Raw genomic sequence first — 16,250 nt, forward strand, 5'->3', positions numbered from 1 at the left:
TCTTTGGTTAAACCTGGTTTAATATATGTTTTGTGTTTTTCAGTTATCAGTAAAGTTACTTATTATCTTAGTTTAACTGAGTGTTATTGGCCAATTAAACTCAAGTTATAAGTGATAAAACACAATTAACAAAAACAATAAAACAATGATTTCGGAAGAACAAAAACTTAATATTTTAAGTAAATTGCAATTTTCTGATTTGTTGTGTTTTATTTATTATTGTTTTAAATGTTTATTTATCATTTTTCCAAAATTTTTCATTTTACAAAAGTATTTTTTGCAAAAAACAGCTGTTCATTGTTTATGTTTTTGAGTGAAAACTTGGCAATACTAACAAAGTTAACTGAGCTTTAATCTAAAACTGAAAAACACAATCATCGGTTAAAGTCCGCCTAAATTTGTTTCGAGTTTAATCTAACAGCAAGTTAAGTCTAGTTTAACTAAGAACTAAGAAACCCGCCCTAACTGAGTGTAATTGGCCAATTAAACTCAAGTAATAAGTGAGAAAACAAAATTAACAAAAACAATGATTTCGGAAGAACAAAAACATAATATTTTAAGTAAATTGCAATTTTCTGATTTGTTTTGTTTAATTAATTATTGTTTTAAATGTTTATTTAACATTTTTCCAAAATTTTTCATTTTACAAAAGTGTTGTTTGCAAAAAACAGCTGTTCATTGTTTATGTTTTTGAGTGAAAACTTGGCAACACTAACAAAGTTAACTGAGCTTAAATCTAAAACTGAAAAACACAATTATCGGTTAAAGTCCGCCTAAATTTGTTCCGAGTTTAATCTAAAAGCAAGCTAAGCCTAGTTTAACTGATGAATAAGAAACCCGCCCTTAGTATTCAAAAACAGCTTTCTAAAATTAATTTTAATTTAATCCCTAATCCTTCACCTAAAGATTGGCCCTTTAAAAACATTTCGAAATAGTAATATTGATAAATCAAATCACTAAAATTGTGTTTTTCTTCTTTTGAATTGATTATTTTATTGTTAATTGTGTGTACTCACTAATAACTTAATTGACCAATAACCCAAAGTTAAAGTAACATAATAAGTTACAAACACAAAATATAGATTAAGCTAGATTTTAAAGAAAAAATGTAGATTATCTTTAACGAAAACCCCATCCTTAGTGTAATATTTTAATACCTAAACATATGTATTTTGATTATAAATTAGTATTTATGGGAAACAAATACATTGTAGAGTTCGCAAAGTTTTAAGAATCTATTCACAAGGGTACTTGAAAGCAGTCAAACGCCATGTCTCAAATAAACAAAGAATTTCATGAATATCGTTATTCGATAGATTCGCTCAAAGAATAACTACTGAAAGTGGAATAAAGAACTTGTAAGGATCCAGAGGCCTGATAATAGGAAATTTCCCCTCTCAAAACAAATTTTTGTATCCCAAGAAATGAAATACAAATTGGAAAACAATGGAAAGATAGTTAGTTCGTTTGAAAGGAGGATATATACACATCAAATCCGAAGAAATACACCTAGGCCTCTATCGGGCCTGTTGTGTGCTCCTTAACCAATGTTATCTTAGAACCAGTTCCAAAGGTGACAATTTCGAACAAAAATTATTGGTCTCAACGCCTAAGTAGAACGAATTCAGGCTATAATCATGGGTTTTAAAACTAGTTGTGGAACTAATACAATTTTGTGCCCCAGGGGCAGTTGTGGGGTTTAGTTTAAGTTTTTGGTTCACTATTATTGACATTCTATCACCAACTACTTAAAATATATTTTTTCTATAACGATTAATCACGTCCGCCTTCTATTATATGTAAAGTTAATCTTTTTAACTTTCAGGGATGATAGATAATCGATAAACGAAAACAAAATTTGTTAATGGGATAAAATCGATTACTCGGTTTTCAAGTTATTCGGTATTGGCAGATGTGCCCTATAGCAAATGATCCCCCTTGTACCGTACTTGTATCAAACAATACAAAGTAGACATGGAAAGAGATAGTCAACACCGATGAGAATATACATAATATCTATACTAAAGATCTAAGTGAACGAGAAAAGTTCTCGGTGACATTTTCCGTTAAGAATATGAGATCAAAATCTTCTTTAGTCTAAATGAAGATTGTACTTCATGTTGATATAGCAACGATTAATAGGGCAACGAATGCTTAATGATACACCATTGTGACTTTATATAGATTCATAAATACTGACTATCTTCTAGATCTTCACATCATATGTTATTACTTTCTGTAAATTACATAGCTTGTAGCCAAAGTTTTAAATTAACATTAGAACTTTCAGATTTATAACAATAACTACTCATTATAAATGTTAAAGTTATAGTAAAACTTATGTTAATAGAAAAATACTATTTTTATATAACTTTATTACTTTTTCATCCTATTCAATTAAAACTAGAAAACGTTAGCAAAATATTATATTAAATATGTTTGCACTTATATAAACTTTTGGTTTCATGCTAATTATAATCGCATTTGCAAAATGTCTTTGATGTATAACGAAAGAAAAAAAACGCAAAATAAACTAAAATTATTAATGGTCGTTAAAGTCAATGTTTAAAAACTAAAGACTTGACTTGATGTTTAAAGAAAAAAAATTATAAAATAAACTAGCCCTTTATAAATGTTATTAAAATCGTTTTAGAAAAATAACAAGCAAATGAATCTGAAAAATATTCTTTTAGGCCACAAAGCATGTAGGTACAAAGAAAGTACTTTTGCAAAAATGTTAAAGAAAAACGTTTAAATTAAAAAAAAAATAATGTTTAAATATTTACCACAGTTTTTTGTTTTAAAAATATAAACTATAATATTACAAGCAAACTTAGGCCGGGTTTCTTACTACTAAGTTAAACTAGTTTTAACTTGCTGTTAGATTAAACTCAGAACAAAGTTAGGCGGACTTTAACCGATGATTGTGTTTTTCAGTTATGGATCAAGGATCAGTTAACTTAGTATTGTCAACTTTTCAGTCAAAGGGATAAACAATGAACAGCTGTTTTTTTTTCTTCCGAATTCATCACTTATAACAAAGGTTAAATTGGCCAATTACATTTATTAGAAAAACCCGCCTTTAGTCAATCTAAAATAATAAGTAACGTTACCGATTACTCAAAAACAAAAAACTAAGTTTAAACAAAAAATGTAGATTATCTTCATCTGAAAAACCGCCCTTAGGGGCCTATTCGGAAATGCATCACAAAAAATATAATGTGCTAAACACATGCGTCGGCAAAATGTCTAATATTGAGACCTTAAAGTCTAACAATCACCTCAGAATCACTTTCTGAGTAGATTTATCTATAACCGTCTGTCAAAATAAGTCAATTTGCCAGATAATTTGATGAAATTTTGCGCGTACACTACCTTTGACTCCAGCCTATTGAAAATGGTTAAGTTTGTGCTATGTTCATCTCTCTTAAATCCTCTTTCCTTGAAATATCTTAAACTGAAGTTAGTAAAAAAACGATGTCACTTTATTTCAAAGCAGAGAGACTGGACTTTCAAATGATATAAAAGATTTCAAAATAATATAGTCAAAAAAATATTAGTCAAATTCACAATCAATATCGTATCGTTGTATAGCATACAAATTTCTCAAAAAAAAATTTTTGAACAAAAACAAATAAATAATAATAAATTACGAGATACTACGACACAACATTGTACGGTTGTATCGTAGTACCTTGTAATTGAATTGAACAATAGTTTTCCTGCTTCAAGATGCGATATCTCAAGAAATTGATGTGGATTGAGAAGTTAAAATTGATTTCTGTCAATCCTTTATAAAAGTTTATTGCAATATTTGATCTATGTTATCTTTTTTAATCAACATCACCAAACAGATTTCAATACTCAATACGATCAATATTTCTATCAGATCAAACCTAACTTTATCGTTAAACTAACTAGTTAAAAAAACAATGATTTAAACGATATAACTTCTATCTCTGTATAAGAAAGTATATATGTTAATAAAAACGTATATTTTTATCTCAGTATTTTGTTTGCTATAAATATTTTGGTATCTTGTTTTACAAATTGTTAACATTTTATTACTATTATTTTTTCCAACTTTTCCTTATAAAAAAATAACATCTACAATATAAAAGAACAAACAAAATTTCCAAATGACTGGTTTTGTATAGAAAATGCAAATAAACGACCATGATACGATTGTATATGTCCAGAATACTTAAATATACAAAAATAGACCGAAACTTAAACAAAATGTATAAAAGTTTTCAGTAAATAAAATCTGTTATAATGTGTATTTGTAAATCTATGTTTTTGCAAGAAAAGAGTATTATTTTTTTTAACTCTATGCTAGATGTTTTACAGACTCCCACTCCTTTCCCTCCAGTTCTTAATGTTACAATGTGTACTCTTTTCCAGCAGTTTATTTATGTTATCATTTTGGAATAAAAATAATTTTGTTAAGACTAAACAAATTCTTGGTGCGAAACAATTGTCCAATTTACAATCAGTGTTGTACGGTTGTATTGTAGTATGTCGTAAATTTTTTGTTTTTGTTTGAAAAAATTTTATTTGAACAATTTTTATGACATACAACTCTATAACGTACGACATCGATTGTGAATTGGACAAATGAAATTTTTTATACAATGTACAACTTTTTTTACCGTATATTTTAGGCATTGATTATCCTATTCGTATAACTAGGTCTGATTATAACTAAAAGGGCTGCAAGGTTACAATTTAATATATACGAATGTTCTTATATATATGTATATCTACTCCTGCATAAAGTAGGTTGTACATAAACAAATATGCTTTTTAGCAATGACCTATTTTTAGTAGGTACTTGAAATGAAATATAGAGATACAGATACATTGAATATTCCTTTTATTTTTGCATTTGCAGCACTCAAGGAGAGATTTAAAACAAGAGATAAAATAAAATATATAAAAAAAAATAATAAAAATCGTAGGATACAAAACAATTCTGATAATAATAGGGTGAGGGACAGGTAGATAGATAGAAAGATAGATGGATAGATAGATAGATAGATAGATAGATAGATAGATAGATAGATAGATAGATAGATAGATAGATAGATAGATAGATAGATAGATAGATAGATAGATAGATAGATAGATAGATAGATAGATAGATAGATAGATAGATAGATAGATAGATAGATAGATAGATAGATAGATAGATAGATAGATAGATTTGCAAAATATCTTTGATGTATAATGAAAGAAAAAAACGCAAAATAAACTAAAATTGTTAATGGCCGTTAAAGTCAATGTTTAAAAACTAAAGACTTGACTTTATGTTTAAAGAAAAAAAATTATAAAATAAACTAGCCCTTTATAAATGTTATTAAAATCGTTTTAGAAAAATAACAAGCAAATGAATCTGAAAAATATTCTTTTAGGCCACAAAGCATGTAGGTACAAAGAAAGTACTTTTGCAAAAATGTTAAAGAAAAACGTTTAAATTAAAGAAAAAATAATGTTTAAATATTTACCACAGATAGATAGATAGATAGATAGATAGATAGATAGATAGATAGATAGATAGATAGATAGATAGATAGATAGATAGATAGATAGATAGATAGATAGATAGATAGATAGATAGATAGATAGATAGATAGATAGATAGATAGATAGATAGATAGATAGATAGATAGATAGATAGATAGATAGATAGATAGATAGATAGATAGATAGATAGATAGATAGATAGATAGATAGATAGATAGATAGATAGATCTATCTATCTTTCATTCCAATGTCATTGCATTCACGAACAAGTACATTGTTTAACTTTATTTCCTAATCAAACCTGTTTTATCATTAATTCAAACTACATACATATGCATATGAATCTTTGTTTGTTATAACCAGGGCAAATATGCGATTTAATATGCACTAAAAAATGGTTAAAAAAATTTGAAAAATATGCACCAAAAATATTTCTTTGTGAAGGCACATATTAATAGATATTCAGATCAGTTTTAGACATCAGATATACAGTTTTTTTAAGGACTGTTTTATGTGCTATAATACCAATTTAATGACAAATATAAATGGCATATATAAAGACTAAAAAACGACTTTAAATCGTATATACATATATAATTTCGGAAACTAGAAAGCTTAATAGCAATTCTTATTAAATTTGGTAAATGAATGTATTTTCTTATAAATTATATTTTATCCGAATTTTATCATTTGGTAATGTTTTTAAGTGAACTATGGACGTGAGAGAGATGTAAGTACATATTTTCATCAAGTTATCTTTTTATATGGACGCACAGATGAACAGACTTAGAAATTGATACTGAACCGATACTTTAAGGACCAACAGACTCAGAATACCTACAGCACTATTGCGGTTTTAAAAATTAAATAAAACTACGTAAAATTGTATTTCATAGATACTAGCATTTTGTTCGTAAATCGAAATTTTTTGAAATTTATTTAAAAAAAATCAATTTATGCATTTATAACAAAATATGCAACAACAAATCGCTGCCATTCTGTAGCAAATTCTTTGATTCGAAAAGAAAACTACTTAAAAGTTATTTTGACTTTATGACTACAAACTTGCATTTTCATAGAAATCTTTACCCTGGTTATAACATTTGAGTTTATCGTTAGCATTTAATTAAATGAAATAAATAATTGCCTTTATACTGTTTTTCTCAATTCGTTATCATTTAGTCCCTGCAAGCAAACTTGTGTCCTTTTTACACTATAGTTTGTTTTAACAATTTTTAGAAATATGGTTTTATTATAAAAGTCTCAAGCATAAATAAGTGTTTTTTTCCTAGTGTTTGGAAACACTTTTCCGGATGTTCTTTCTCAATTTATATGTAGGGCGGGTTTCTTACTACTCAGTTAAACTAGGCTTAACTTGCTTTTTAATTAAACTCGGAACAAATTTAGGCGGACTTTAACCGATGATTGTGTTTTTGAGTTATGGATCTAGAATCAGTTGAATTTGTTCGTATTGTCAACTTTTCAGTCAAAATCATAAACAATAAACAGTTGTTTTTTCTTTTCAAATATCACTTTTGTAAAATGTAAAATTTTAGAAAAAATATAATAACCATTTTAAATAATAATACCAATTAAAAATCAGAAAATTACTATTTACTTAATATATTAAGCTTTTTTTCTTCCGAATTCATTATTTTATTGTTTTAGTTGATTGTGTGTTCTCACTTATAACTTTAATTGACCAATTATACTCAGATAAACTACGAATAATATCTACGAATAATTTTTCGATATGATGCAAACAGAAACAAACCAATTGACCGCGTGTTCTTCGTCCCGAATATAAAGTTTGATAGGTTTTAAACCCTAGCTCCTAAACACATTTCTTTTCGAACAAAAAAGTAACAAAATAAGTAATAAGTTTAATCAAATAGTATATTTTGTTTGTCCCACAGTAAAATGATGTAGAAATAATAAACATGACATATTAAGTAGCAACATGTAAGAATCGTTGAAAAAATATGTATTGGCAAAGTATTAATATCAATCTTCAAATGTATAACATTATATATAGTACATACATCCTTTTAGCAGATTTTACCAACAGCATCGACACTGACAGGAAACATCAACAGCATCATCATCAACAACAACATAAAACTTTTATCACTATGACAACAGAATTGTTAAAGAATTTATACTTTAAACAGGGAATTTTAATTTTACTTTTTAATAGAAAGAAAAAAAAACGTTTTTCTAATAAAGAATCAATATATTTAATTTAAGCGAATCGTTTAGTTTTTAAACTTTATTAAATAAAATATTATGTTGTTGTGGTAAAAACTATATTTAACAAATTCTAGCATGTGTGTGAATGTGTATGTTTATGATAACATGATTAATTGTTCATGAAATTGAATTATAATTAAAACTAATAAAATTTTTAATTAAATATTTATTTAATATAAACTAAACTGAACTTACCTTGTTTATATGTTGAAAATGCTAAATATTCTAAAATGTCAGCTTTTGTAAAGGCTAATGTACGATTTCTGGGTTCATCTAACATTCTAGTCATGGCTTCATTCATCCATAAAACAGTATGATAATAATCATGATTGACATATGACTGACGTCCCAATTCGAAACAATCATCTGATGACATTTCAGTACTATAATTTAGCAAGGGAAAAAGGGAAAAATGTATTAATAAAAGTACATATTTAATTTTATTTATATTCGTTTATGTATATTAGAGTGCTCCAAAAAAACTAAGTTTCAAAATTTATTGAAATATGTCCAAATTGGCATGTTTTTAAAACATCGGGGTCATTTTGTCCCCAAGGCCGCCTAAGGGTTAATTTATTTTTTCACTATTATTGTAAATATCGGTTGTTAATAACTAAATTTTTTAAGTTTTATGATAATCTACCTAAAAATAGAAACAATTTCGACTAGTTTCCATCAAAAATTGCATATTTAACAAATTTTGACCTTTGACCTTTAAAGTTTATGGGTTAATGGCGTCCATATTGCATGAAACTCTTGATTTTTATTTAGAAATATGTGGAGTAATAAATTTACAAAAGGTTCCATTTAAAATACACAACAATATAATAAAAAGGCTAATTTTGCAAAATATTACATAAAAATGGATTTTTCTCGAAATCCGCTGAATTCAAATTGCAGGTACAGGCAAACTATAAGAGGTATTGACCTAATTTTTTTACTGTTTTATTCCCTAATCTGTTGTCCATAAATCCCTATGAGTTCTCCCAAAAATATCGACATTTATTTAACAAAGTATCAAAAAAATGACAAAACTTTTGTGAAAACTGAAAAAATGCATATTTTCTCCTTGTAAATGCATCTTCAAATTTCAGAGCCATTGCGGCACCAGTTAACGTAATACTATTGACCTAATTTTTTGCACGACTTATTTTTATAACCCATAGAACGATTCTAGTGGGGGGACTGTCTGTAGGATTCAATTTTTTCCTTCATACAAGCTTGGAGCACTCTAATGTATATGCATTCTTTCCTTACCTATATTGTATGCCATTTAGTTCTCCTCTAGCCAAACTTGCCGTATCTAAATTGTAAGTATCTTGTAGGCGCATTAAAGCCACCGCCGCTCCATTTAAATCCTCATCAGAGGGAAATTTCAAAATGTTGCGGTAATTAGTTATATTGCTAAGAAAATCTTAAAAAATAAAATACAAATTTCAAAATTAAGTTCAAATTTTCCATATTAATTTTTGTTTCAACATTACCTCCTCCCACATCGTGAGCCATAAGATTTTCCACTTGTTTCCAATCTGTGGTTAAACGTTTTGTAAGTAAATAGGCATTGATGGGATTTGAAACATAATTTGAAATATCGACAGCTGCTTCAGCGTGTTCTCTTTGGTATTCAAGCATTTTACTGTAAAAAAAGATATTCGAAAAAAGATAATAAATATTTTTGCTCATAAAAATAATTAAATATATTAATATTAAACTTTCAATTGTTAAACGTATTAAGAAATCAAACTTTAAAAAAAATCAAAATAAATTTCAATTAATAACATTTTTTTTTTTCAATATTTTGAAAAACTTTCAAGTAATTTTTAATTAATTGAATATTTTCGAATAAATGTTCGATTTTTGCAATATATTTTTTTTATTTATTTAAAAATGAAGGAGATTATTGTACTCAGCAATTTTTGTCTTTCTCGTTAAGGGACAGATTTCAGTCTATTACATATTAATATTCAGCCTTCTCGATTGAGTTCAATCTTAAGCATTCATTCTGGGCCTCCTAGACCACATTTAACAAGTAATTTGTTGTACTTCGTAACCCCTTTTCCCTGATAGTCAGAACGATCTAACTGTCAGTAACAGTATAGTATATTATCCACTTTACTTTAGGTAATCACTATTAAATACCTAACCGAGAATATACTTACTTGTTTTCAATAGTATGCACCGATATATACACTTCAGGGTACACAAAGAAGATCCAAAACACAGGCTTAAGCTAGGTTCTACAGAGACGGCTGAATGTTAACTCTTGTAATACAAAATCATAGGCAGTTCAACAAACATGATTAGATATATCAAATTGAAAACCCAGAAACAGGGATTTACTACTAATCAAAACACTAGATACCTAGCTGAAGTCAATGCAATAACGGAATGTGTTGTAGTAGTAGTTATTTCCCACTCTTCTTCTTCCTCGCTCCGTTATATCTAAACCCAGAGACTCATCTAACGACTTAGTCCAAAGGGATTCAGGTTGCAACTGAGTTGGATTTACCCTACAGTTGAAAAGTTGTAGAACATTATGGGCCTGTGCCACACGCAGGACTGAGATCTTGAGAGGTATATTCTCGACCAGTATGTGTTTAAACGGCTACATCATCTCGATCTAAGTTGTGCCAATACCACTCTAGGTTTTGTTCCTCGTTTGCACCGGGTGGGGTACAAACGGTGGGTATTGATGGGGTTGTCCACTGCTTTTACGTGGGCAGTATTTAAAGCTGCCCTGTATGAGTTTTCATTATCTATGTTTTAAGATGTTCTTGGATGTCGCTCTCATAATACCTCTCTCAAAAACCCAGATCTATACATGGAAAGGACTGTGTAAACAAGATTGGAGTAAATATGGAGCTAACCGACAGCCATAAGATAAATAAGACGATATTAAGTGACAAGTACAAATCTAAGACCTGACGGTATTGTAGGAGCGATAATCTTTACATGATATGGGTTATTGACAACACGGGAGCAATCAGCGGCAACAGAGCTCAAGGTAGTTAACATCACTAATGCCAGGTCCGAATAAAAAGGACCAGAGACCAATTGGTGGCTAGAGCAACAAAGGTCATGTTTAGCAACCCGAAATACAGATTGTTTCGAAACCTAATAAGGACTAATTCCGAAGTTAGTATGCTCATATATATTTTAAGTAAATAAAAAGATTTTGCTAGATTTTAATACAAAGACTTTTGAATTAGGACTATATCAGGTGAAAAGATTGTATATAAGACCGGGGGGAAGAGAGCTTTGAACGAATACTTTTCTAGAGATAATATTTACATCATACAATCTATAGGCGAATAATCGGCTACAACACAACTCGAGAAAGCTGTCTTCATGAATGCCTGGTATAATTAGAAATAAGATTAGAGGCCAATTGGTTGGCAGAAGGTCCTGGAGGTTGACCCAAAATAGAAGTGAGGTCGAAAAGCCTGTTCAGACTTAGCAAGTCCGAGTTAAGTATGCTGTTATGTATTTTAAGTAAACACAAAAATTTTGAGGGATCTGAACCCAAAGACTTTTGGATTTTCGAATAAACTTTCTATTTATATAACATTTTTTAGAAACAAATTTTCTATTTCATTAAAATAATGCTTACAGATTAAAGAAGAGTAGAGGCCAAAAAGTCAGTAGAACCACAAAAATCCAAGGGGGTGACCCGAAAAAGAAGTAATGCCAAAAGCCTCTTGACAATAAGCATGTCCAAATTTAGTATGCTGGTAAATATTCTAATTGAACACAAAGTTTTTGAGGGATTTGAACACAAAAAATTTTAAATACAAACTTGCAATTATTTAAAATTTTCGAATAAACTTTTTTAGAAAAAATTTTGTATTTTATTACAATAATGTTAACGGGTTATTTGTTAATCCAGTTTTTATTTATAGCAAAAAAATTAATAAATTTCTGGAATTTAAAAACTTTTTAAATATCCCCATTATTTTCGGTATAAATCCATCAAATCTATAATTATTAAGACAAATTTTTGAAAAAAATACTTTTTAATTAAAGATATACAACTTTTTATTTATTTAAATATATATATATATATATAATACAACATGCTTAAATCACTAAATTATATTTTAACTTAAAAGTATAATTAAACTAAATTAAAAAAATATATATTTATATTAATTATTTATAATTAAACTTTTTTAATACAACCATATTAACTGCACCATACATATACATACACATATAAAACAATAATTTAATTTATAATTTAAATTATTAAATACTTAACAACTAATAAGTTTCTTTTTTATATACAGTCTTTGAAAACGAAATTAATCGGAGGGTTACTTAAAATAGAATTATTATAAGATTTGTTTTTTGGTATTTTAGCCGTCATGACATGTTATTAAATTATTACTAAATAAATAATAATAAGAAAATATAAAAAAATTAAACAAAACAAAAAAAAACGAAACAAAAAAAATAAAATAATTGAAATAAATTACATATTAAAATAATGTTTAAAACTTAAATTACACAACATCAACACGATTATCTGGTGGAGGACGATAACACCATAGGGTACCAATTACTCCCAGACCAATGAAAAACATGGTGAATGTGGATAGACCTAAAATAATACCAGTGGTGACATCATGTAGCGGTAAACCAGGATAGGGATCCAACACTAGTATTACTAAAAGACCACAACACTTAAGCAAACAGAACATGGTTACTAAGATATAACCCGAAGTATAGCTACGATTGGGTAACCATTCGCAATGTCGCGAACGAAAACCTAAGAAACCCAAACCTACACCACTGATGGCAGCCACTAAACTGAATTGCAGATAAAAGGATTTGCCCATCTATAATGGAAAGAAGAAATTAGTTAGTTTTGATGTTAAAAATCCATTATATTCAAAGCGTCGGCCAACAAAGGACTTTCTAGGGAAGTACTTCAGTTATAAGTTTAGATGATTCTGAAGATACTATGTCATTACTTTCTTTAATTGTTTAACTTGAATCAATTTTAGTAAAAAGTTAACTAAAAAGTATCTTTTAAGAAAAATGTTCACTAAATTGTATGCATGTTATGCATGACTGTACTTTTACAAATTGTTTTAGTAAATGTACTCGGAAATAGTATTTTTTTAAACAATTTACTAATAATGGATTTTGTTGTTTTTCAATAAGGATTTTCGAAATAAGTTGTACTTTTTTAAAAAAAAAGTACTGATTTAAAGAACGCTTAGTAATTATGAAATCAAATCAATATGAGAATAACATCAAATCAATTTGAAAAAAAAGTATTTTTGCAAAATGTTTTTGACATAAAACTTAATAAATGGCATCAAAAAGTACTTTTATATAATAGACCTCAAATCTGGTTGATCTAGCACGGATAACACCGTGCTAAATTAAAATAGTGTTTTAACTAGCTCGTTATTTATCCCCTAAGAACCAATAGCGTGGCTAGTTGATGATAATAATTTCCTTCAAATATCTTCTTTGTTGCCGTTTGCTTTTATTTGAAATATAAATTCCTTTAATTTTAAAGTACTTACATGAGCAATCATATAAACAATTAACGCCGAATTCATGGAACTTCCCAAGACCAACATTAACGATACAATGGCCAATGTTATAGTAGCATTGGCAATTTTCTGAGGATAAGAATTATTATTGCGTGGCTTCTGCTGTATATTACTGCAATCTTCTTCCTCCTCCTCTTCGAGTTGAGGATGTATGCGAGAACCCGCTAGTCTGGGCTGTATAACAGCCATAGTACGATCATTTGTTAACGGTTTTACCGTCTCGTAGTGCAGTCTTTGTGGAGAAAGTTGTGAGTTCTTACGCGGCATAAGGGGTGGTGGTGGAGGAGGAGCTGATTGGGTGCCATTTTGTAGCTGATAATTCTGTTGAGCGTAATGCATTCTTAAATCTCTTTGAGAAGCATACATTTGTCGGGGTGTATTGTGCTGAGAACGGGTTGTAGGTTTAACGGGGGTTTTGCGCGGAGGGGTGGAGAGTAGTTCGTGTAGCATTTTTGTAGCTTGGGGATTTTTAAGCGGGGTATTAGGATAAGAGCATAAATTAGCCATAGATGTACCCTTTTGGGGCGTAGAGGTACGCATGGGTGTACGGGAATGTTCATAGCCACGAGGTAAAAAGTTTTCACTGCGATTTAGATCGGTGTTACTTAAACAAGTCTCCTCCTCTTCTTCCTCTCGTTGTTGTTCATAATCCTCTTCATCCTCGGCTGGTATCATGGCATAACGATGCGCCTTGCCATTGTGCATTTGTATAATTTCATGATTATCATCTACCAATTCCTCATCCTCAGCGGTGGGCACCATTTGGTATTTTTGATTAGAGTTTTTATCTACCACTAGAAAAGTTTTGCTGCCAAAATCACTGGAAAAGGCATGTTTAATTTTGGGTGGTTGCTGCTGTAAGTTTTGCACAGAAGATTGACGATTTTGAAGAGATATTTTGCGTTTAGGTTGTAACTGTGGTTGATCTAGTATGGGTGGCAAACTGGCATAAGGAGCTGCCGAGGGATCTTCATGAAAAGAATGCGGCTCTTCCGGCTCCAATTGTACTTGTGATGAATAACGATCTAAATCATCTTGAGATTTAGCATAACGTCTGCTAGCCACCAGGGGAGAGGGAGAAGCGCGATTGTTAATATTCGACAATGGTGGACCGGGCACAATGGCATAACGATTATTTTGATTTTGAGGCAACTCTTCTACAGGCACTAAAGCATAACGGCCAGAACCCGATCTAGTTTCAAATGACTCATTCAAACGACTAGAATTTTGAGGCTTAATAGGACGCGTTGGATGTTGCTGCAAAAACTGCAATTGTTGTTTTTCTTGCAATTGATGGTGTTGTATACGTTGTTGCTGATGTACAGCTGGTGAAGTTTCGACCATAGACTTTTTAATGGCCACCGAACGCGTGGACATGCTTCGTTGCATACGCAATGGACCTTCGCGCGGATCATAACGCGTTGTATTTGAATTAAAATTCATTTGTAAGCTACGATTATAAATTGATTCTACATTTTCTTTGTTGGCCGAAGGCACGGGATAAAATTCACTGTTCTGGCAAAAAGCCGGATTTGTATAATTATGTTTAGACATTTTGTTTGTTATTCTTTTTTTATGGGGATTTTAATTTAATAATTCCACTTTAGCACTTTTAAAAAACATGAATATTTTCTTTTTTTATTTTTTTTGGATTGTCTTTAACAAACTTTTTAAATATTTGGTATTTAATTTTTCGAACCGAAACGTGTTCACTCTCCGAATTATTTTTCAAGACTGATGTACTAACTGCAGTTGTTGCAAGTAATTCACTTCGAAACTCAGCCAACAAAATTTAACTCAAACAGAACAAAGTCACGGACGGACTGACAAGTAAATAAAAACAAAATATACGTTAAATATTCAACCATGTATATCGATCGTCATCAGCCTTAGAGCTCAGCTCAAATAAAATTTTCTTCCCCCTTAGAGTTTATTTTGTAATTTTTTTTCTTTATATGTCAAGATACCACCAGTAGTATAACATGCAACTTTCAATTCTTTACAATCCATACACGCACACACAACAAAACACACACACATAATATAAATACACGTGTAATAAGGTTGGCGCGTTCCGCTTAAGGAAACATCTGCTCCTTATGGATAGACTAGAAAAAAAAAACACCAAAATATTCTACTTACTCGTTTAACAAACAACTCATTTCATTTTATTTCCAAACATTGTTAAGTCGTTGACTCGTGTTATACTCGGTAATGCCATGGAATGAGGGTTGAAATTTTTTGAATTATTATTATTATTTTATACGTTTTGTAGAAAAACGCAAACGCAGCCGGCTTTTATTAACTTAATTTTTTTTAGAAAATAATTCCATATACCGATAAATACTAACATTGTTGTACATATATAAAAACCCCTGCATATAGTTGTTTAAACAAATGAAAAATAATAATATTTCTCCTTTTAACTCGTACCATTAGGATATTATAAAACGACCGTTACTTTTTCATTCAAACATAAACCACCAACCACCCCTTTTTAGATATGAAAAGGTAAAGATTTTGTTTAGGCATAAACCTAACTGACCCCCCACATATTTTCTTTGATTTTTGACACCTTGTTAGTTTGGATTTTTATAATTTATAAAAATCTCTTAAATATTTATATTATGTTTTAAATGTATTTGTTTAAAAAATATGTATGTATATGTATTTTTATTGACACTATAAACCTATTATTATTATTCATTAACTTTCCCTGGAATATCCTATTTCAATTCTCAATTTGATTTATTTTAGTTTTTTTTTTCTTAGTTTTGCTTTGAATTCAATCAATTTGAATATGTGGGTGTGTAATTTGATTATACTTAGAACAATTTTTGATAATAAATCTTTTAAAAAAGGTGTGTTTTGGAAGATAAATCAAACAGCTTCCTAAAAAGTTCACAT

At 29.3% G+C, this 16,250-nt stretch overlaps 2 protein-coding genes across 3 annotated transcripts in view; both read right to left on the minus strand.

Annotated features, from left to right (window-relative positions):
* Positions 1-16,250, minus strand: part of LOC111675552 (prolyl 4-hydroxylase subunit alpha-1) — a 65,317-nt gene that overhangs the window by 6,801 nt on the left and 42,266 nt on the right. For both annotated transcript variants that reach the window (XM_046949178.1, XM_023436333.2), the window contains 3 exons: positions 9,261-9,412; positions 9,034-9,190; positions 7,972-8,159 (listed from right to left, as the gene is read on the minus strand). In XM_046949178.1, the coding sequence (XP_046805134.1) occupies positions 7,972-8,159; positions 9,034-9,190; positions 9,261-9,412 (497 nt within the window). The remainder of the gene's footprint in view (positions 1-7,971; positions 8,160-9,033; positions 9,191-9,260; positions 9,413-16,250) is intronic.
* On the minus strand, positions 11,970-15,982 carry LOC111675551. The gene is made up of 2 exons (XM_046949177.1): positions 13,314-15,982; positions 11,970-12,614 (listed from the first exon to the last, which is right to left on the minus strand). The coding sequence occupies exons 1-2, from the start codon at positions 14,895-14,897 to the stop codon at positions 12,279-12,281; spliced, it is 1,920 nt and encodes a 639-aa protein (XP_046805133.1). The 5' UTR covers positions 14,898-15,982; the 3' UTR covers positions 11,970-12,278.

Source organism: Lucilia cuprina, chromosome 4 (genome assembly GCF_022045245.1).
Source record: "Lucilia cuprina isolate Lc7/37 chromosome 4, ASM2204524v1, whole genome shotgun sequence".
Lineage (NCBI taxonomy): Eukaryota > Metazoa > Arthropoda > Insecta > Diptera > Calliphoridae > Lucilia > Lucilia cuprina.